Source organism: Cetorhinus maximus, chromosome 26 (assembly GCF_964194155.1).
Source record: "Cetorhinus maximus chromosome 26, sCetMax3.hap1.1, whole genome shotgun sequence".
In the NCBI taxonomy this organism is placed as follows: Eukaryota; Metazoa; Chordata; class Chondrichthyes; order Lamniformes; family Cetorhinidae; genus Cetorhinus; species Cetorhinus maximus.
The window spans coordinates 23,690,242-23,714,951 of NC_135904.1; the positions used below are offsets into that span (position 1 = coordinate 23,690,242).

General features: G+C 39.0%; 1 protein-coding gene across 2 annotated transcripts in view; it reads right to left on the reverse strand.

Annotated features, from left to right (window-relative positions):
• Positions 1 to 759: 759 nt before the first annotated feature.
• The window catches only part of lysmd4 (LysM, putative peptidoglycan-binding, domain containing 4), a 31,849-nt gene continuing 7,898 nt past the window's right edge, over positions 760 to 24,710 (reverse strand). For both annotated transcript variants that reach the window (XM_078530399.1, XM_078530398.1), the window contains exons 2-3: positions 6,416 to 6,702; positions 760 to 4,563 (exon numbers count right to left, since the gene is read on the reverse strand). In XM_078530399.1, the coding sequence (XP_078386525.1) occupies positions 3,991 to 4,563; positions 6,416 to 6,691 (849 nt within the window). In that variant the 5' untranslated portion in view covers positions 6,692 to 6,702 and the 3' untranslated portion in view covers positions 760 to 3,990. The remainder of the gene's footprint in view (positions 4,564 to 6,415; positions 6,703 to 24,710) is intronic.

The window sequence follows — 24,710 nt, forward strand, 5'->3', positions numbered from 1 at the left end:
TGTAAGATGCAGAGCTCCTGGTTGCAATTGAGGTGTACACGAGGAGCGTGCAATCCGTTCCTGTTGATATAGGTGGTGACATTGAAGCACATTTGGTTACATAGATGCAAGCTTTGACTAATTTTACCTTCAGGAATCCTGCCTTTCTAGAGCTGACGTGCCTGTCAGGTTGCTGAGTTGTTCCAACTCTCCAGAAAGAGCCCAATTGTGCAGAATACAGCAGGTCAAGTAAGAAACTGAAAATCCAGGGTTCCTATACCACTGCGAGAAGAGTCATGGATCAGACTTTCAGTGACCTGAAGCTAGACACGGACCTTGTTCGAACTGGGGAGACGCAAACGTGCCTAAAAAGCCCAGATCTGACTCTCTTTCCGCCAGATAATCGCCAGTACAGCTCCCGCCATGGCTTAAGTGTTAAGTGCATTGCCTAATGTGGAATTTTCCACATCAAATTCAAGATGAGCTGAATATCCTTTGGACAGAAACAAAATAATGCAGTACATGAAGATGTTTCGATCAATACATCACATAAATATCTATTTCCATATTACAACTGAATCACGACAAGTGGGAAAGGCTCACCTTGCTTAATCCCTGATGTGTGCTAAGTGAACGAATCTCACTTAGGATGGATGAGAGAGTTTTAGGGGGGGGGTGCACGGAGGGATTGAAATAGGTGCTTACCAATCAACAATCATTCCAAAAGCTAGGGAGAACAATATTAAATCGACACAAATCAAATGCCCAGCGCCCATGAAGGCATGTTAAAATTTTATTTTATTTTTTAAATAAAAGGTACACGTTATCTGTAAGGTTATTTAGGAACTGATTTAACAATGTAATAACAATAAATGTTTGTTGCTGAAAACCTCTTCCTTGATATTTTGAGGCTATTTTCTCCCCCCCACCCAACTAAAATTGAATGAATTAGGTAAAAGTCACCTAAATTTCAACACACTAGGCCATTCAGCCTATTGTGCCCATATCAGTTCAATGCCAAAGCTATGCACTCTGATCTCATGTCTGTCTGTACCCTTTAATATTTACTTTTGAATGCCTCCCTTTTAAATGTCACAGTTTAACTTCAATTGGCATTGCATTCTAGTCTAACAATCCATAAAAAAAAACGTCCTTTAACCTCCCTTATATTTCTAATACTAATGCCAAATTTATGTTCCCAATGATGCCGATTCACCACTGAAATTGATCTTTTAGTATTTTCCCCCTTGAATCTTTTAGTAAATTTGAACACTTCTTTAATGCCCCTATTAACTTCCTCTTATTTTTTTTCCCTGATGAAGCTACCAAGTGAATCTGCATTGCACTCTTTCTACAGCTCCAAAATCCTTTCTCTAATCAGATGCCCAAAATGGCACATTCTAATGCAACCTGACTTAAGGTTTGGACAGATTCAGCACTATCGCCTTGGATTTGTATTCAGTGTGCCCCGTTCACAAAACACAGAATCTCTCTCACTCATTTTAATGTCTGTTTTTTAGTGTTTCTAAATGTGCACCAATCTCCTGCATTTAAGGCTTTATTCACCTGCACTCTGACTTGTCCATTCAATTGAGCATTGCTCCACTGAAGGTATATTTCCAATTTTGTTCTTTTTCCCCCAACTCCATATTTATTCACCATGACTTCATTTTCCAAATGCTCCCTTAATCTGTTTCCTATATCACAACAGTGACCACATTTCTAAAGCACTGGCTGCAAAGTGCTTCGGGGTTGTCCTGAGGTTATGAAAAGCATTATATAATCATTAGTTTTTCTTTATGCCCTCTCGCAGCCGCTTAGATTTTCTTTTGCAGCTTTTTATGCTCTTAATTCAGAAGTATTCGCAATTCAGAAGTATTCACAAATTTTGATGCACCCATGGTCAAATCTTTTATGTACATGGAGGAGGTCCTAACAAAAATCACGGAGGTATGCTGCCAATCCATTTAGTCTTTACTTTCTGTTTTCTAACTTTCAGCCATCTCTATGTACGCTGCAACTTTACTCTTACCATCAGAGTTCTTAAACTTTGTAACAAGGTTCTAATGTGGCACTTCATTAAAAATTTCTTGAAGTTAAAACTTACAACCTCATCTGCATTCTCTTCATCTATATGTTTGGTAATTTCCTGGAAGAATTTGATTAAGTTAATCAGACACGATGCTCCATTTACATCCATGTTGACCGTTTCAAATTAGTCCATAGCTTTTGTTATGATCACTGGCGGTTTTCCTCCTGTTGACAGGAGGGCAATTGGTCTTAGCCTATCCCTGTCTCCCTTTCCAAATGGGTCCTTTGGCAAAACACCTTGTTCCAAAGAATTGTTTAAAAAATAAATGTTCAGTGCAAATGCTATTTCATTGCTGACACTCCTGAACGATAGTCACTGGGGATCCATCTCCTCCCTGCATGAATATATAAAATAAGTTTAAAAATGACTTGCATTTTTGTTGTAAAATTCATTTATGGTGACAGATCTATAGATAGGTCTGAAAACACTGCATGCCAAGTGGTGTTAGCTTGCATTCATTTGGACTACTATAATTTCTTTGCTTAATTAACATTTCACAATTCTATGAACAAAATGGATAAAACTTAATCAGAAGTTTAGCACAAAATAAATACGTTCCTAGTGATTTAATACATACAGGTAACATCCAAGGAAAACTCTGTGCCATTCTGAAAGCTTCTGTGTCAGCAGAAGATAGCAGCAAAAGGTTTAAACTGGCAAAACGTTATAGAGTGTAACGTACGTTCAGCTGCCTCAATAACTCAACAGGTAGAAATACTGTCAGACAGGTTTCTGCAAAAGCAATATTTCTAAATGTATAATGTGCAGATATAGGAGGAAACTATTCATCCAATTATGAAGCAAATGAAATGGGATGCAGAGTTATGAAGTTATTTGTCAGAAAGTAGAATTTTCCTGAATGCCAATCTTCTTTTACAATGTTCTGATTCTTACTGTTAATTGCCATAGGCATCAATTCTTACATTTTTTTTCTCGGAATACTTAAAATTAGATTATTAGTTTCTTTCTTTCATAACAGCAGATTACTTCAAAACCACTTCTGCTTGGATCTCGACAGGTCATGACCACCCAATCCAAATTTAAATTTCATCAATGGAAAACAGAAAACGTGCATCATCTCTCCAAACAACACAAACCTGAATCAAAGATCAATAGCCAGTATGACAAAATAAAGGCTCAACATGATGCCAGCTGAACATTAAGTCATGAACATTGTGAACAACTTTTCTGCAAGTGACTGGAATGCTGGTTCATGAAAATGGAATAGTTATATACTAGTCAGCTAGCATCAACTTCCAAATACAATGCAGCTCTTAATCTGGAACTATTGTAAATCCAGCTCATGTCACTAAAAATATTTCAGGATTTAAACGTTGAAAATTGTAGGTACAAAACTATAAGGCTGCTATTATTTGGCACTGGGATCCATTGTCTAAAATATGTCACATTAACTCAATTCTGTGCTCATCTATTAAATACTTTTATAATAATTCTCAGGAGTACTAGCACAGGCACAAGTTGTCACCATCAATTGCACTTTGTTTGATTAGTCCGTGGTTTACAAGTGTTGGATTCAACAGTAGTCATCAAAACTTCAGGGAAACAAATAAGTAGTAACTTGGCTACTCATGACAATTTGGTTGCAAACTCTACCAGTGAGTTCATTTTACTACATTATCATGAATAGATAAGTGCCCTGCAGGGGTACCGCAAAGAGTTACTGAAAATCAGGAGATGATATGGAAATTCAGACTTCAGTTTAGGGCTTACACTGGGCCTGTACAAGCAATTCCAGTGTCACAGTAAATGTCTAAAGTGGAATACACATCCCTTCACTGGTACAGGCATGCCATCTGTACCGATCCAAAACCAATGACTTTGATCGTTCCAGCCAGTTACTGTGTACTGTTATCATGGATGAAAAAAACATGAGGTTGTAACTTTTTAGTCCATCCCATTCACCCATTTGAAAGTGTTGCAATTTTGGATTGTACTGTAGTTGAGATAGTGCCATTTGGCCTTATTGATGTGCCAGTCATCAGCGGAGATGTTGGGTCCACAGCACTATCAGTCTCTTGAATTTTGAAGTACACCACGTAAAATATTGGGACAATAATGCCCACTAAAAGCATGATTACCACAGCATTCCACCACCGAATACCCCAGTCGGCTCCATGATGAACATCCTTTGGAGATAACGGGGCTGAATTAACTCCATTGGGTGTTTGACAATAAATTACTTCTTCTAAGTGATCTTTACATTGATCTGTGGACTGGATGATTTTCTCGATATCCTTGTCAATTTCCTCAAAATATTCGCTTAACTTATTCTCGCCTGTTCCTTGGTCCGCTGCAGCACAGCCCTCTGCAAACGTAGAGGTTCTGTTATTTGCAGAAATAACCTGTCGCCGTTTTGCCTCTTCGTGTGCTTCTGTCAATAAACTGTGCTTTTTCACAGGAATTTTTATTTTTTTTAAGGCAAAGAAGTCTTGCTCTCTAATGAGGTGGTTCACTCGTTTGAGGTCTGCAACCTAATGCAAGCAAACAAAAGTTTATTTTAATCCATTGAAGTATTTTCGGAAACCTAGTGACAATTTCTGAACGTAAGGTTCAGAATTCACTGAAAGTTTTTAGGACAGTTGTTTTTCCAGCTTGGAAGCTTTGCTTAGAAATGTAAAAAAAAAAAATCCTATTTGCTGGATGATTAAGCCTTTAAAATGGGAGAATTTTGTTTTTGCCTTGGAACTTTAATATAAAATGGAAGAATAAAGTTAGCTAGAACAAGAACCATCTAGCACAGGCAGGATATTCCACTATAAGAACAGATTTAAACATGCAAATATGCAATTTCAATGAAGCATTGGTGGACTCGGAGCCCAGGTTACAGAGTTATGGATATGTTGGTTTACAGAGGGTGGAGGTTGGGATGCTGGCCAGGAAAGCAGCGGAAAAGTCAAGTCTAGAAATTTCAAATGCACAGAAGAGGGTTTCACCAAATATTTGGATAGTCAATAAAAAAGTTTGAAATTCCACCCATAAGACTCACCAAGGATGTTCCAAAACTAAATCTTTCACCAGTCATCATGTTTGACAGCCAGTGATGAACCCGTATTTTAATGACGGAGTCTTAACAAAAAGCATTCAAATCTTGAAGGCTGTCTAGCAATGATCCTGCTAACCTGGAAGGTACTATGTAGGCCTTGTTCAGGGACAAATACCACATGTGCGCTGCAAGAATTGCACACTTGAAATGTTAAAGAGGAACATTGCTGTCTAGATCCTACCTGTAAACAAAATCCATGCCTGAACTTAAAATTAAGAGTCTCAGGATCCAAGTCTCATTTTGGCAGAATCTACAAGGATTCATGGCACAATATCTAGGTTTTCATTAAAACACTAGGGACACTATCATTTTCAAATTGATGAGTTAAGACAATGTTGCACAATCTAAAAGGACCCTCCCCAAGAGGCTCATATTATAAAAGTTGCAGCTTCACTCTTTTTGAGCCAATTGTAAGTCCAGCACAAAATAAAATTTTCAGTAAGACACTATTTAACTCTCTATAATTACCATCACAACTAGTATCAGCTCCTAGCCAGCGAACTAGGTGCAAATGTCTGAAATACAGTATGTCGCCTCAGCAGGGATGAAAGAAATCCTGACAGGGCTTCCTGATTACTCCCCAAGTGCATCAGCACACTTCTTGCAGCAGTAGCAGCAAGAGTGGGAAAGCACACAGCAGGACCTCCCTCCCTCACTGAAGATGGCTTGTATAGTACAATCTGTGTCTGTGAGGAGATTATAAACTAAACATGTTTAAAAGTATTAATAGGAGGAAACAGCTTGCGCTTATACAGCACTTTACACTACCTCAGGATGTCCAAAGTGTTTTGCAACCAAATAAGCACTTTGCAGTCACTGCTGCAACGAAGTCAATGAATGTTTCCAGGAGAGACCTATTACACAGATATCATCTGAGTTTAAAGTAAACTGATAAGGACAATAGAAAAGAAATATTTTGGGGTGGGACTTTCCTCAAAATTGCTAACAGGGCTTCTGTTTATCCCTATGAGACCCCCAGAACTTGACCCAATTTTCCTGGATCAAGGTTTATTACTCTTGCATTGTGGTCTCTTGGATGATTCCTGCTGCTAAGAGAGCCCGCCAGTTACATCAAGGAAACTGTGGTGTTACGATGAAAGAGCTTAAAGGGACAGAGGGAACTGTAATGTACACAGGTAAATGAGCAAAGGCCTGGGGTTAGCTAGCAAATGTTATTTGACCCAAGAATAAAACACATATTATTGTGACTGTGACCTATGAAAAGGAAATTAACTTGGTTGCATGTAGTAAGATTTAACAATCTTGGCTAACTTACTTACCGAACAGCCATATTGCAAAGCAAAAGTATTGAGGTTGTCGCCGTCAACAACCTCTCGAACCAGAAACGCTGTACTGTTGGACTTTTCCTCAGTAACACTGGACCACTGACACTCTCGACCTCTGGGCCGCAGTTCAATGCTATCCTTGTCTTCGTCTGACGACTCACCAGATGTTGCTGCGTCACTCCCAAATAGATAAATTTGACCATCTTGTGAAGTGTGGACGTCTACAGGTGCCTGGAAGGATCTTGTCTGCCCATCTTTCAGTCTCATCATACTATTGATACCTATAAGAGAAAGAATTAAATCTTGGGTTTATTCAAGCAAGTAAATCTTCTTGTAATCCTGAGGTGCAAGGGAGTTTGGCTGTGTGTAATGAGATGAACGTACGCAGTTGACTTTGACAACAGTACTGTACATATAACAGAACTTAACAGAGGCAGAGGCATTCTTTGGCTTTTTCTTTTAAACTAATATAAACAACAGAATCCTAGAGTCAAGGGGTTATCAGGGGCTGGCAAAACTTTTTCAAATTTAACTCATTGCAGTACAGTACAGGCAAGGCAAACACAGACCTCTGAGAATATTCAGTCACTGTGGGGGTATTCAAAGTTGCTTTTGACCTTTTGAAACTTTGTTTATATTGTATTTTTGAACTAAATTTATGCCAGTAATAACATGCAAAATCATCAAATCTGATTCAGTTGCACAATCTACAGGTCACAGCCTGATCTCTTGGTGGGGCTTTTGCACAAACAATGTGAAGTGTTTTGTCACTCCTTAATAATTAAGGACCCACACACACCCACGCACAGATGCTTCTGAACCCCCAGCTTCCTGTGTAAAAAACAGAAGGTTCCTTTATTCCTTATTCTATGCTAGAGGGCAACACATCTGAGACTTAGCACACCTTACTGTCAGGTTTTTTATATAACACTTCTTTTTAACTAAAATGTCCTTTTACAAAAAAAGCATAAACATTAAACACAAACATCACATGATGCATACGTATTTATTATGAATTATTGTGCTACGTTAACTAAAATTAAACTTCTGTAACAATTGAACAGCATGGGAAGGGTTAAAAGGCCTTGCCAATTAAAATGTATATCCTTGCAAAACAAGGATGTGGGTTGTGCTTATCCTAGCTTGGATAAGGATATTGCTGACAGGAAAATGAGGGTTTAAACTTTGACTTGAAGCTGTGTATATGATGTGCATGGAAAGGCCAAGCTGGTGTGGCAAACCATGGGAAAATAATGGAGGATAATGGAGGATATTGGAGAGAAGTGAAGAGGAGTGCAGGAAAATGGATGTCTGCGCTCAGTATGCAATTAACTTTTGAAAATAATGGACTGAACACGAATGAACAAAAGAATCTTGGGCATAACTAAAATAGGGAAGAAAACTACAAAAACAGAGAAGGATGGGTGGAAGAGTGATCCTTAAAAGAAAGAAATTTCAATATTGAAACATTAGTACTGTAAGCATGCCAGAATTTATATTGTAGTTGGACTATGTATCAATATAATAAAAATATAATTAATATATCTCAAAGATTAATAAGTAACTAGTGTCCAAGTTAATTCAATAATGAGAATTAGTCAAACCAAGTACCCCGTTCTTGGTTCCAAACTGAAATCTGAACTACTCAGTTTGATTCTCTCTTGGCTAACTAATTAGACTACACTAATGAGCTCCTAATACAGGATAGGAGAAAGTATTTATGTTTTGAGGTCGAAACTTAAATAGAGTTATTAGTAGTGGAAATTTAGTAGAATAGTATTACATCACCGTTTGTAGTAAAGTGTTACTTGTAAACATTTTTTTTGTTTTCACAACAATGTAGTTTCCACGTCACAGAAGAGTATAAGGCACTGATTTTGACAGAAAAGTATTTGTTACTAACACCACGATCTCACAGGCTTAAAATAACTCATGTATTGTTATACATGAACTAATGAACAGCTTATATTTTCTAACTGTGAAATGACACCACCTGTACCAGTATAGTTGCTTTTTACTGATATTTTACTTTCAGGTTTACTGGTTACCTAACGTCACCCTCTTGTGTTCTACCTATGACCTGGTTCCTTCTACACTGGGAGCAAAATCATCTGCAAATATATGCATCAATTAAAAGGTGGAAGCAATACAATAAATACCAGTGGGATCACGTAGAAATTAAGAATTTATTTTGTGCAAAGGTAATGACGTTCAAATAAAAGATAAAACGCTTTGCACATAAAACATTTCTGAGAGATGATAGTGAATTATTTTGAAGTGCAATGACTGTAGTTATATAGGCAAATGTGGCATCAATCTTGCACACAACAAAGAGGTGAATCACCCAGCTATTCTTGATAGTATTTCTTGAGGGAAAAATGCTGGTTATTTTTAAAAAAAATATTGTAATGGAATCTTTAACATCTACTTGAAACACTGGATCATAAGACCATAAGATGTAGGAGAAGTAGGCCATTTGGCCCATCGAGTTTGCTCCACCATTCAACGAGATCATGGCTGATCTGATAATCTTCAACATCCATTTTCCTGTTTTTTTCCTCCATAACCCTTGATTCCCTTATTGATTAAAAATCTGTCTATCTCAGCCTTGAATATACTTAACGACCCAGCCTCTACAGCCCTCTGGGTAAAGAATTTCACAGATTGACTACCCTCGGAGAAGAAATTCCTCATCTCTGTTTTAAATGGGCTTCCCCTTACTCTGAGGTTATGCCCTCTAGTCCTAGACTCTCCCACAAGGGGAAACAACCTCTCAGCATCTACCCTGTCAAGCCCCCTAAGAATCTTATATGTTTCAATAAGGTCACCTCTCATTCTTCTAAACTCCAATGAGTATAAGCCCACTCTACTCAACCTCTCCTCACAAGAAAATCCCTCCATACCTGGGATCAACCTAGTGAACCTTCTGTGGACTGCCTCCAAAGCCAGTATATCCTTCCTTAGAAAAGGGGACCAAAATTGTTTACAGTATTCTTGGTGTGGTCTAACTAGTGCGTTGTATAGTTTTAGCAAGACTTCCCTATTTTTATATGCCATTCCCTTTGAAATAAAGGCCAACATTCAATTTGTCTTCCCTATTACCTGTTGAACTTGTATGTTAGCTTTTTGGGATTCACGCACAAAGGCTCGCAAATTCCTCTGTGCTGCAGCTTTCTGCAGTCTTTCTCCATTTAAATAATATTCAGCTCCTCTATTCTTCCTGCCAAAGTGTACACCCTCACGTTTTCCCACATTATATTCCATCTGCCAAGTTTTTGCCCACTCACTTAACCTATCTATATCCCTCTGTAGGCTCCTTGTGTCATCCTCACCATTTGCCTTCACACCTATTTTTTGTGTCATCCACAAACATTGCGATAGTACATTCACTTCCCTCATTCAAGTCATTAATATATTTTGCAAATAATTGAGGCCCCAGCACTGATCCCTGTGGCACTCCACTACTTACAGGTCTCCAACCCGAAAATGCCGCCCTGATCCCAACTCTGTGTTCTATTAGTTAGCTAATCCTCTATCCATACTACCTCCAACACCATGGGCTCTTAACTTATTAAGTAGCCTTATGTGCAGTACTTTATCGAACGCCTCTTGGAAATCCAAATATGTTACATCCACAGGTTCCACTTTATTTATCCTGCTTGTTACCTCCTCAAAAGAATTCTAATAAATTTGTTAGGCATGGTTTCCCTTTCATGAAGCCATGCTAACTCTGCTTGATTAGATTATGTATTTCTAAATGCTCTATTACATCCTTTATAATAAGTACATTTTCCTAATGACAGATGTTAAGCTAAATGGCCTATGGTTATCTGTTTTTTGTCTCCCTCCCTTTTGAATGAAGGTGTTACATTGGCCATTCTCCAATCCTCTGGGGCTTTTTCCAGAATCTAAGGATTCTTGGAAGATTGTTACCAGTGCATCCACTATCTCTGCAGCTACTTCCTTTAATATCCTAGGATACAACCCATCAGGTCCAGGGGACTTATTGGCCTTTAGCCCCATTAGTTTCCCTAGTACTTTTCCTCTAGTGATAGTTATTGTATTTATTTCCTCCCCCACCTCTTTTGCCCCTTGATTATTTAGTATTTTTGGAATGCTATTAGTATCTTCTACCATGAAAACTGAAGCAAAGTATTTATTCAACTCTTCTGCCATTTCCTGGTTCCTCATTATTATTTCCCCAGCCTCATTCTCAATTTGGCCTCTCTCTTCCTTTTCATATATTTAAAGAAGCTCTTACTGTCTGTTTTTATATTACTTGCTAGTTTACCCTCAACGTTTATGTTCTCCCTCTTTATTATTTTTATGGTCATCTTTTGTTGGTTTTAAAAATTTTCCCAATCCTCTGGCTTACCATTAATCTTTGCCACATTGTATGTTTTTTCTTTCAATTTGATACTGTCCTTAATTTCCTTGGTTAACCATGGTTGGTTTATCCCCTTCCTTGAATCCTTCTTCCTCACTGATATATATCTTTATTGAGAGTCATGAACTATTTTCTTAAATGTCTGCCATTGTTCAACAACCGGCTTTTCTGCTTAACTGCTTCCCCAGTCCGCTCCAGCCAACTCTGCCCTCAATCCACTGTAATTACCCTTATTTAAGTTGAGCACTGTTGTTTCCGACCCAGGTTTCTCACTCTCAAACTGAATGCTAAATTCTACCATTTTTTATGGTTATTTTTCCTAGGGGGTCCTTTACTCTGAGATCATTTATTAAACCTGCCTCATTCCACATTACCAGATCCAAAATAGCCTGATCCTGGTTGAATTCACAACATATTGTTCTAAGAAACTGTCCCGAATACACTATGAATTCTTGCTTGTGTTTACCTCTGCCAAATTGATTTTCCCAATCTACATGAAGGTTAAAGTCACCCATGATTAATGTACTGCCTTTTTTACATGCCCTCATTATCTCCTGATTTATTTTCTGTCCTACAGTATAGCTACTGTCAGGGGGCCTATAGATTACTCCCAACAGTGTCTTCTCCCCCTTGTTATTTCTTACCTCCACCCATTTGGATTTTACATCTTCCGATCCAAGACCTTTTCTTGCTATTGTACTTATTTCATCTTGTACTAACAAAGCTATCCCGCCACCCTTTCCTTCCTGCCTGTCCTTTCGAAAAGTCACATACCCCTGAATACTTAGTTCCCGGCTTTGATCTCCTTGTAACCACATCTCCGTAATGGCTATGAGATCATACCCATTAACCTCTATTTGTGTCGTTAATTCATTTATTTTGTTCTGAATACTACATGCATTTAAGTAAAGGGCCATTAATTTTGCCTTTTTACCATTTTTTCCCTTTTGACCCTACTTGCTGCTTTTTAAAATGTTTGTGTGCTCTGTCCCTTCCTCTCACACTTTGGGTATTATACTTAAATAGCTGCCCTGCAAGGCAGCCATGTCCTTTTGCTTTGTAAGCCTATGTATCCCCTTCCCAGAACCGCGCCCCCCCCACACCTCATTTAATTTAAAGCCCTCTCTACAGTCCTAGTTATTCGGTTTGTCAGGACACTGGTCTCAGCTTAACTGAAGCCCATCCCACCAGAACAACTCCCTTCTACCCCAGTACTGGTGCCAGTGCCCCATGAATGGAAACCCATTCCTCCCGCACCAATCTCTGAGCTATGCATTTATCTCCTTGACTTTAGTTACCCTATGCCAATTTGCCCGTGGCACAGGTAGCAATTCCGAGATTACCACCTTGGAGGTTCTGCTTTTTAATTTAGCTCCTAGCTGTTAAAATTCTTTCAGCAGAACCTCCTTTCTAGTCTATTGGTAGTTGTTGTTGGTACCAACATGGACGACAACAACTGGATCCCTACCCTCCCATTCAAAGTTCCTCTCCAGCCTGAGGCGATGTCCTTAACCGTGGGACTGGGCAGGCAACACAGCCTTCGGAGCTAATGCTCATACAGCTAGGTACAGAGTATTATTTAAAGACTATTATCACACCCATGACTTAGCTAGTTTCTTCTAAAGTGCAAATATAGAAATCTACACAGCCCATCAGAAAACTCTGGCTAGCAAATAATGTGTAGCTTTTCTTTGTTCTTACATCTCCAGGGAGTCTTTAAATGAAGTTATTGTCCATTCATAGATTTTAAATGCTTATTTTGTAACACAGAACATTGTACACATTGTACGACAGGCAGTACAATCCACAAGGAATAGTATAGCTGCATTTAGGATTTGACAAATAGATGTTATGTACAGCAATAACTAATATTTCTACTTGCAGGATAAAGTTTTCAATCAGCTTATGTAATTTATTAGGGAAAGGACTACTTCCTTATAGGGCAGTCCGCCAGACTTTGCAAGTTCTAGTTGCAGTTCTAGAATCTTGTACGAAACAGCGAGAGTTTAGGTAACAACTTATTCAGGCTGCAATAACAGCAACTGGCATTTATAAAATGCCCTTAACACAGATAAATATCCCAAGGCATTTCATAGAGGCCTGGGGAGAAAGGCACCAAGCCAAAGGTGGAGGGGTTAGGGGGGGATTTCTCACGGCTCGATTAGAGGTGGGTTTTAAAGAGAAAGAGGAAGGAAGGGGTGTGGTGTTGAGGGAAAGGGATTTTTGTCTAGAGTGTGTTAGGAAGGAATGATGTCATGGAGGAATTTAAACACAACAAGAATTTTAAATCTGAGGCACTAGGAGACAAGCAGCCAAAATAGGTCAATGAAAATGGGAATGACAGACAAGTGGAGCTTGGCATTGAATAGGATATATGAGGTAATACTGAAGTCTTCACATATTGGTATATGTAAAATCAGCTCATTGTTCAATATTCTTTGGTGTCGACATTCAGAAAAGTCAAAGCTCACACGATCAAGGAAAAACTTGCAAGCTGATATTTTGGTGCCATTAATTGACATTGCCGAAACCGTCTCATAAGGTATCAGAGCATGACATCAGGGTTTATTATGCCTTTACAGGTTTGAAATCAGGATCTCAATTTGGAAGATCTTTTCATGTGTGAATGCTTCAATATCACACAAGTTATAGACAGGTCACTCAACATTGCCTTATTCAGCATGTTGGAGAAGACTGATTGTTATTGTGGTTAATGAAAAACTTAGGATATTAGAAAATATTTTAACCCTCCAAATTAAGTCCTGGAATAGGAAACTAAAAGAGTTTGGTGCAAATGATTAAATTACTATACTTTAAGGAATGAAGCCAAACTAGTAACCCATTTTTAATTCCAATGGTTATTTCGGGAACATTGCAACATCCTTAGTCTAAACAGCTGATGCCACGACTGCAGCATTGACTTGAATGGGAGTCAGGGAGAAATCTCTACCATTGCAGTCAACAGCAAATTGCATTAAAATTTATGTTTGCTTCAGGGCCATCCCTTTAAACAATGACCAAGGTTATTTAATACAAAGATTTCCATACAGTTGTATGTATATCTTTCAGAGAAAGAGGGGGCGGGGGTGGGTGTTAAGAGAATCCAACCCTAACATTATCAAACTCATTGGTAAGGGCGATGCTGTTGTGTGGCAAACCAACTGCTATTCTGCAGAGGCTGAATGCCAACTCTCCAACACTTCTTCTTACCTCCCACTGGACCATGACCCCACCACTAAACATCAAGCCATCGCCTCCAGCTCTATCACTGACCTCAACTCCTCTGGAGATTTTCCCTTAATGACCACCAACTCTAAATAGTCTGCTTCTACCTCCTTCCCAAAATGCACAAACTGTTTGCCCTGGAAGGCCTATCGTTTCAACCAGTTTCTGTTCTCACTGAACTGATTTCTTTCTTCTTGATTCTATTTTTTCTTCCCCTTATCCACTCTCTTCCCACCTACATCCGTGAATCCTCCAATGCCCTCAGTCACTTTCACAGTTTCTAATTTCCTGGTCCTGTGTCCTGTTTATCATGGATGCCTAATCTCTCTACGCCTCCATCCCCAAAACGGCACTGAGAGCTTTTCGCTTCTTCCTTGAACGGAGGCCCAACTAGTCCCCATCCTCCACCACTCTCTGTCTGGCTGACTTATTCCCACATTGAACAACTTCTTTAACTCCTTTCACTTCCTCTAAATAAATGGCATTGTTACGGGTAGCTGCATGAATACTAGCTATGCCTGTGTCTTTTTCTGGGGTATGTGGAACATTCCTTGTTCTAGTGTTGGCCTCCTCCTTGCCCTCTTTTTTTCAGTTCATAGACCACTGCATTGATGCCTTTTCCTGCTTTTGCCCTGAATTAGAAACCTTCATCAGTTTTGTTTCCAACTTCCACCTTTCTCTCACCTTCATAGGGCCCACCTCAGATTCTTCCCTCCCCTTCCAACTTTTCCATCTCCATTTCTGGGAGAAGCTATCAATGAATATTCATTATAAGCACACAGAATCCCACAGATACCTTAACTACACTTCATCACACCCTGCTTCCTATAAGGACTCCATTCCATTCTCCCCATTTCTCAGCCTCTGTCACAACTGTTCTGATGATGCAACCTTCCATGCCAATACTTCTGGCATGACTTCTTTTTTCTTCAACTGAGGATTCCACCCCATCATGGTTGACAAGGCCCTTGACTGTGCCCAATTTCCCACACTTTTTGCTCTCAGCTCTCCCCCACCCTCCTAAAACCATGATAGGGGTCCCCTTGTCCTCACCTTCTACCCCAATAGCCTTCGTATTCAACAGATCATCTTCTGCCATTTCTGCCACCTCCCGCGTGAAGTTACCATGAAACACATCTTCCCCTCCTCTTCCCCCTCAGCATTCTGAAGGAACCATTCCCCTTCCCATGACACTTCTCCATGCAAGGACAGGAGATGCAGCTTCTGCCTTTTACCTCCTACCTCCTCACAGTCAAGATCCCAAACACTCCTTCCAGGTGAAAAGCAGTTTACATGCATTAGTGTTTCACTGCTCACAATGTAGCCCACTCTACTTTGGACAAATCAAGGACCATTGGATGACTGCTATGTGTAACAGCTCTATTCAGTCCGCAAGCGTTACCTTGAGCTTCTAGTTGCCTGTCACTTTAATTCTCCACCTTGCTCTCACATTGACCTCTCTGTCCTTAGCCTCCTGCAGTGTTCCAGTGAAGTTCAGTGTAAGCTCAAACAACACCATCTCACCTTTTGATTAGATATTTGATTAGATATAGCCTTCAGGACTCAGGACTGAGCTCAACAATTTGAGAGCGTAACCTCTGTCCCCATTCTGTTTCCTTTTTCTTTGCAGGTTTCAGTTTTACTCTTGTTTTTCTCTTGCTTTTGCTTTGGGCAGCAGTTCAGCATTCTGATATTTGCACTTCCTTTAGACATATCTTTTGTTTCTTTAGTTGTCCCATTACCACTCCCTTTGCTCTTGCGCCACCAACCCTTTTGTCATTTAATTTCTTATGTCTTCCACCCTCCCACAGACAAATCTTTATCAACTTTACCCTAAATCTGGCTTGCAATCTTTGTGAACTGGAATTGCTTAAGATCAAAAATTAATGTAAATGGAATCATAGAATGATACAACACAGAACCACCAACACTGACCACTCAAACCATCACTTTTGCCTACACTTTGATAGAGCTATCTAATTAATTCCACTTCCTTCCTGTTTCCCTATAATCTCTTTTTCTTTTAAGTACATATCTAATTGTCATTTAAATGTTACTACTGAATCTGCTTCCATTATCTGGGTGAACATCACATCTTCAGGTAAGTTTTTGTATCTCTGGAAGCAGTAATGTTGCTCAAGCTATCTTACACCCAGCCTAATATTCCAGTTGAGGCCTATCCACTGTTACAAACACTATCAACTCACGATTCATAAGGGATGATAAGATTGTGTGAACTGTCTTCCCCATTTAGACCTTTAGGATTCGATACATTCCACAATAGTAGTGCGAGGTTGTCTTAAATCAACTCAAACAATCTTGCCTGCTAAATGTCAGCTTTCAAAAAACCTAAAACCACAAAGGCCTAGAGTTCTGCATGAAATAGGCTGTTAGTGCTTGACTGTAAAATTCTTACATTCTTATTTGATAAATTGTTCAACCGCAGTAGTAAATTATTTGTGAAGCTAACTAGATACAACAGCTTGAACCACACTTTAGGCTGTGCAAGTATACAAACAATAAATAAGATTAACACATTGCCACCACAATAAAGAAAAGAGCTATGGCAACTAAGGTTACAGAAGTAGGACACCACAAAAAGTTATATCACAATTCATCTCATCTTTGTTATGGTACTTACACAGTCACTGACTAACCAAATCCAAAGCATATCACTCTGCTGCAGGGTGCAACATTGGGATAGTATCCCTGTACATTCAGATAAGAGTATCACGTAAAATAGAGCAACAGTGGGTAAATAGAATTGAGATACAGATTAGCCACAATTCAAAAGAACAACAGGCTGGGCTTGATGGGGCTGAATGGTCTACATCTATGTTCCTAGACACAGATGCTTTGCAGCAGTATTGACCAGCAGGCCTTACAGTGGCATTCTGGACTGCTAAAACTTTACTCCTCACAATTCAATCAATTTTTTGTGCTAAACTCCAGTGCTTGACCTGAACTGCACACAGTATTCAAGGTCAGGTCTGACCAGAAAACTATACATTAGTATAAAATAGTGGGACAGCTTTTAAAGATTCTTTCATGAGATGAGGATGTCACTGGCAAGTCCAACAAGCATTTGTTGCCCACCCCTAATTGCCCTTAAACTGAGTGGCTTACTAGGCCATTTCAGAGCGCAGTCAAGAGTCAACCACATTGCTGTGGAGTCTGAAGTCACATGCTGGCCAGTCCAGGTAAGGCTGTCAGATTTCCTCCTCTACAGGGCATTAGTGAACCAAATGGATTTTTATAACAATCGACAATGGTTTCATGATCACCAATTCTGAGACTAGCTTTCAATTCCAGTTTTTTTATTAATTAAATTTGAATTCCACCAGCTGATTTGAACCTATGGCCCCAGGGCATTGTTCTGGGTCTCTGGATTACTAGTTCAATGACATTACCCCAATGCCACCATCTCCCCTATTATGATAAACAGTATAACCGTATGATAAACAGTATGGTATTATGACAAGCAGTTGGTAAAGGCTGAGTCGTTTAAATCCCAGAGGGAAACTTGAACAACTGTCATAACCTATATTTTCAATTGGTATGTTTGAGATGCAGCTCTGAATTCAGGAATAAAATCACCAAACCTCACTAGGTTTATTTTTATAAAACTAAATTAAACATTTATTAGTTCAACAACAAATTTAAACACATACACATGTCTACCAATTACTATCATAATAACTTTTAAACAATTCTCCATCTAGAAGGACAAGGGTAGCAGATAGATGGGAACACCACCAGCTGGAAGTTCCCCTCCAAGTCACTCACCATCCTGACTTGGAAATATATCACCATTCCTTCACTGTCGCTGGGTTAAAATCCTGGAACTCCCTTCCTAACAGTGCTGTGGGTGTACCTACACAACATGGACTGCAGCAGTTGAAGCAGGCAGCTCACCACCACCTTCTCAAGGGCAACTAGGGATGGCCCAACCAGTAAAGCCCACATCCCATGAATGAATTTTAAAAAAATTAATCATTCCCAGGTAAATCTTCACCAGGACAACAATAATCCATAGATGTTAAACAGACACCAGGCAAAGCACATTTGATGAGATTCCTTTCAATTTGGTTCCTTTGCAGGCAGTTGTAGGCTTACAGGCTGGTTGAACGTTTAATGCCTCTGACTCTCACACACAAACTCCTCTCGGTTTATACCTAGCTTTCCTGTTGAATGTAAATTTTCCATTGTATTACTAAAGTTTTCTTAAATTTTACCTCTCCTAACAATAATCCTTTCATTCCACCAATTTTATTAGTAATATAAACACATTGCCTGGTGTCTCCCAACTAGGTGCAAGATTTTACCTATTCTTTTGAATGGTTTATTCAACAAATGCAAATGTACTCTTTACCTTCTATCCTTACGTTTATCTAACTAGCATCTCAAACTACTATACATCAGAGCACCCAGACTAGCTGGCTTTAATCCAATTAAGCCACACACATAGACACAGACCCTGCTACAAGTCCAATTTAAAAATAATTTCAAATAATATTATACACATTAATATCTCTTCTTGACAATGGAAAGTGATAAACCTGAGAATGACAGTAAACTAAATCAGTTTCACCGGTCATGTAATTGGGCCTCTCCCTGCATATGCTAATAATTTTGAAAATGTAATTTGCCTGTTGTCACTACTCCTTGTTACACTTTTAGGGGTCTAGTGCTGAAATCCTTCTTTATAGTCTAACATACGTGCAACTGAGCAGGAATCCTGCTGTGCCACTAAGCTCCACTTCCTAAACACTGGAGTGTGTCTGGGATCAGCTAAATTAAAATACAATAGGTCGTGGTGTATGAGTCGACCTGGCATATAAGGTGACCCCATTTTTTTGGCACCAAAAATCATGTTTTTGCATATACACAGCGTACAAATTGACCTCACCTGCACCCCCCCCTTTCGGCCATGATATGCTATACTCACATTAGTAGTCAGCTTCTATTTTTCACCCCACAAATGGATGTTTTACACCTTATAACTGGGTGCATGGGATCAAGCAGGCAATACAGGTTGCGTTGCAAAGATTAAGACACGTCCACACAAAGCAGATCACGCGTGGCAAACAACAAAGATGGCATCCACCCACATCAGCGGTTCACTTTTATGCTCGGCATATAAGTCAACCCCTGTTTTTGAAGGGATTTTTTCAAGGTGTCATAGGTCAATTTATATGCCGGCATCAACGGTAATCCTGGCAGATGCATTTGTTAGTTTGGGTGCACCCTGGGCAAAGTTCCTACTAAGGTGTGCGACTGCGCAGGCCTTGTTCCGTGATAAATAACACACGTACGTGCAAAAAATTTGAAGGACAATGCACTGATAAATTTGGCAGCCCACAACAACTAAACATTAAAGGGAAAATTGACCTTGGGTGTCTATTAGATGCAAGTAGAGAAACATGCAGTACAGCGCTTAGGATCCTCACTGGTAGACCCCAACCTCATAAATTAGTGCTGTAATTGTTCTTCATTGTAAGAGGACTGGGTGTCAAGAGCTTATTTGGCACAATTCAGGGGTCTTCCAGGCCATGACTCGGGTCTGAAGCCCTTGGTGAGCCCTACTTCTGTCCCTACTGAGATCTGGATGCCAGTTTTGTTGCAAGATCTGTGAATGCAAAGGAAGTAGGAGCACTTGGAATCCTGATCTGAGAAACCACCCCACTGGGCCTGTCTCCTTGTGGTGTTCTAGGCCTCGTATAGAGTGAATGGAAGTTTCACCCAAGGCACCAGCTGAAATTGGTATTGGCTCCACTTCTGAAGAAACCAAGAGTTTGAGTTTTACTCGATTGTCAACCCTGTCAGGTCTCTTGCATCCACTTTACTCCCCCATTAAAACCCTGCCCGTGAGGAAATTCAAGGCAAGGTAACTTCCCTGAATGTTATTTGAATAAGAGTTTCCACCAAATCCAGCCATACACATTTAAATTCTGAAACTCAAATCTCGCGAACATGAAAAAGTGACATAATTATCTGAATGCAGATACCAACACCACTCTTACAGCAAAAGTAATGGGAAGTTAGTCCTGAATAATTATAATGAGTGCTATTCCAGTGAAAATGATAAGTAAACTGCATCAATGTTTTCCAGCACCATTAAACCACATTTCAAGTTAATTCAACAGTGGTTCTGGCAGACACCAACCTGCATGATAACACACGTGTACAAGGAAACACATAATTAAATGTCTACAAAAGTCACAACAGTAAGCATAACGTGTATGTTTTAATTCAATAAATGAATAGAATTTTGTTCTCGAGACCTACAGCTTCATCAGAACCAGCAGGATCGGTTCGATTAAGCTATGTAATATTCTTTTTTGATTCATTATTCCAAATTACAGTATTAAAAAAAGAGCAAGACTAACATGCCATCTAGTTTAAGCTAACTAGTCTCTGTAATTAAATTACCCAGGAGCTTTTCAATCGAGCAGTGTTTATGCTGCTGGACAGCTCCACTGAAAATACAAACTTCCCATTCCCCTGCTTCTCCTATTCCCAGCTGTAAATTTTATCACCTAAAATCATGTTCCCAAATTGTATTAGCCTACTTAATCATTTTTTTTTAACCTAAATCGTGCGCAAAGATATTGTTTCTTTCACAAGCTCAGTTGGAGCATACAAAAGATGTCAGTAATCTAGGGCTCTGAGTGAAAGCAGCCGAGGTGGATCTCAAACTGCTTGAGAAGTATGGATCTTATTTAGCTAAAAAAATAACTTACCTATACCCGATTTACATCGGGATTAGTGGAAACAATGCAGGGTTAGGAACAATAGACAAAACCATTTCCTGTTGAAGTTTCTTTACATTCTAAACATGCTGGTTTTGTCAAGAGGAAAGAAAATGGCCGCCAGCCAACCTACCCCCTATGCAGGCAGATTTATTTAGGCTTATATTAGAATCTTAATCTTCTAAAAGAAACTGAGGCAGACTTCATCCAATAGACCAGAAATTCCTCCACTGACACTCCTAAATATTTACAAATCATTTGTTTTTTTCTAAATTGTTTTGTAGGTTTGAGGAGCTTCAGTAAGTTCAGAATTACACTGAAACTTGGGAGAGAATAGTTCTACTGTACTTGAATGTTACTATTCTTCTTATTGTAAAACAGGGCTGAAAAGAGGGCTTCTTTTTATTTAAACTCTGCATGTATTGACACTAATTGTTATCATTGTAACTGACATTCTATGCATTTCCCCGTGACATAACAAGAGAAGGATTTTACTGATATTAAATGAACAATACACTTCTGCACAGATATTACAACTGGTTTATTGTATTTAAAGATGCGTAGAATAATCTTTACTTATACTTAGATTATTTGACATTATTTGGATCAGGGCTGAAAAAATCCATTTATTGCACTAATGTAAAATACAGGTTAATTTATTTATTTTCACATTTGTACAAGTGAATTTTTTTCTCTGATCTTTCCCTCTCCTAAACATACCAACTACAAATTTCACCTCTCAAAACCCAATACAACTCGATTTTTAAAGACTGAGATCAATATATTTTTGGATATTGAAAGAATCAAGGGTTATTGAGATAAGGAGGAAAAGTGGAGTTAGGTAGAAGATCAGACATGATCTTATGGAATAGCACAGGAGACTCATAAAGCCTTTTCCTGCTCCTATTTATGTTCTTATGATTTCCTTCATTTTAAAAATGGTGCATACTTAAGCTCAACATTTGCTTTTAAATATATAGGCCTGGAATTTGCTGTATATAATAATGAGGTTATCAGTGTTCACCATCATAACAGAGGAAATTGGATAGCAACTTCCCACAACTGCACAAGTGCAATTAAATGCAGGAATCTGGAAGTCACTGTCACAGATACCCTGTTCCTCCGCAGGATGCACTATAATAAATCAATGCAATGGTTTGAAGGTAGAGTACTTGCCCACTAGATTCCATTAAAGATACCAGGAAAAGTTAATGATTCAGGAGTGAAAGGATTATTAACGGTGTGATAAATGATAATTACCACCACACAACTTCTCTGGTCCTGAAAATATAATTTTAGAAACATGCAGTTTCATTCCTTCAGAAGTTAATTAATATTGGAGGTTTTGTTTTCACTTTTTCTAACATTTTAATCCCTCTCTCTCTTCCACCTGTCTTCCCCAATTTTTATTTCCCTTTCTGTACTTGATTTAAATCTAATTTATTCTTCCTGCTTGTCTCAGTGAGGACTCTTCAATCTGAATGATTGAAGAGCTTTGTTGTTTCTTTGTTCACAAAGGCCATAGATGCCATGTAGAGGGCACTGTGCTGGATTAGACTCTGGAGTAGACCAAATATCTGCTCAAAAGCCTGCAAAAACCTAGTGGGTACTTATCAGCAAGGTAAACAATGAGTACTGTTCTTTTTCCGCTGACCACAATATTAGCCTGAGTCTTCATATATAAAGATATTTCTGAATGTGCAAATTTTTCTCACCTTACATTGAAGCAGATGTGGCTACTGCTCTCATGAGAGCAAATTAAAATGGAGCCTGTGTACAGGGTCTGCTGCTTTTAATACAGATCATGAAGAAATTGTTCTGAATTCTTCCCTCTGCCCCAAACTCAATTAGATATTTCTGTTGTTTTCCATTCATACCTTAATTGTATTGGGTGAGAATGCTTAATGCATGTTTTTACTATTAACAGCTGAAGTCGTTACCCATGTCTCTGATCTCCCTCATGCAAAAACATTTGAGAGGTTTGCATGCTATACTGAAACATGCAACTGAGCAGATTATATGTAGTATTAAATATTTAATTTCATATCTATTTCCCGATTTCACCAAGTTTAAATTCTAATTAGTGTCTCATAATACTTTATTATGAAATCTAACATCTAGCCATTAAAGGTCTGCTGGAAACAATAGAAGACTATTATACAAAAGGGAATCACAATTACCAACAAGAAACTACAGTAATAACAGGTACAGGTGTGAAAATGCTTGAAAGTAACCAATCAGTAAGTAATGCAACACTTCTCCAATAAATCCAGCAACTTAAATTATACCAAACACTTGCATTAAAACATGAAACAAATGATAAGTCTACTTATTGAAAACATGCGATTAATATTATTAACTTTCTGGGGAACAATGTGAAAAAAAATCATCCTGAAGCACATAGAAGTAACCCAGTTGTGCACAGTAAAACGTGACTTTCTTTTTGCTCAACTTTCTTCCCTTCTCTGGGTTTAAGAATGTGACTACTCCTCTTGATACCTCACCCAAGTGCCAGCTTAGCTTGTGAGTTAACGTGATGTGGGGTGTCATGGCTGAGCCTGATCTCCTTCTTCTCACCTATGATCCCTACGTCCACACTCTTCCACCAGGAGATACTAAACAACAAATCAGGAGCAGTAAATCCATTGATTTGTCCCTCATTATCTCAAAGACACAGAGATCCCAATTGAACAACTTGAACCCAAGCTGAGATCACTTAACTGAGCACACACAAGACATTGAGCACTTGTTACATAACGTGGTACAGTTACACACTGACACAGAAATCTCAAGGGGCTAATAAATCTGTGAAAATCTTCCTATTTCATTAGAGGAGCTGAAAAACTAGGGTACTTTGTACTTCACCAGAGCATCCCATTATCAAACACAATGCATTCTTCCATGGCACCACATATGGTAAAAGGGATACACATCAAGCTAGCATTTGAAAATGAATTGTACCGTCAGATATTGGCACATGTATACAATTTTAAAAATTAGACAACTTAATGAAAGCTGATAAACTTTTTCCCCTAAGGAAGTTTAAGCTCAGTGGCACTTCTTTTGGAACACCAGCCTTTCATTACAACAACTTCTGCACAACTGCGAATGTCAGCCTTAGCTCAGTGATCTCACTTATGCATAAGTCAAACAACATGGGTTCAAGCCCTCTTACTGAAGGAATGCTGTGGTGCCGTGCTTCCGATGAGATGATAAACCTCAAGTGTACATTAAAATTCCCATCAAAGGAGGTGGGAATTCTCTCAGTGTCCTTGTCAAGCATTGTTCCTCATCCACCATTGCCTCATGGCTTTTGAACCCTTGCTGCGTGCAACCGTCTACCACATTTCCCCACATTACAACAGTGTTTACACTTCAGTGTAACTTTATTAGCTCTAACATCTTGAAGTTGTGAAAGGTGCTATGCAAGTACAAACTCTATCACAGATGCTGCGGCATTGAGAGACAGAACGTCTATACGTATGAGAAAAACAAATAAAAACCACTTTCCTCAAACTACAAGTATAACTTTTAATCAAACAAATCAATTTACTAGGTATTTTGACAAAGGGTGCACATCAGCAACTTTAATTTATCTATTCTCTCCTTATATAAAGCCTGGCCAGCAGAGTCTTTGAAATGGTGTGTTGGTTACATGTCTCCAGGGCCACTACAGGAGCCAATTAAAATATTAACCTATTATTTGATACTCCTGGCCTCAGCACCTCTGTCTTAAACAGACACTTCCCCCGACCCAGGCTCAATGTTATGAGGCTTCGGTGGCAAAATAACAATTTGCCTTTATAAAGCATCTCTAACAGCAAAACATCCCAGGGGCGTAATCATACAAAAACTGACACCGAGCCAGAGGAGGTAGGAGATATTAGGGCAGGTTAACAAAGATTTGGTCAGGGAGGGTACTTTA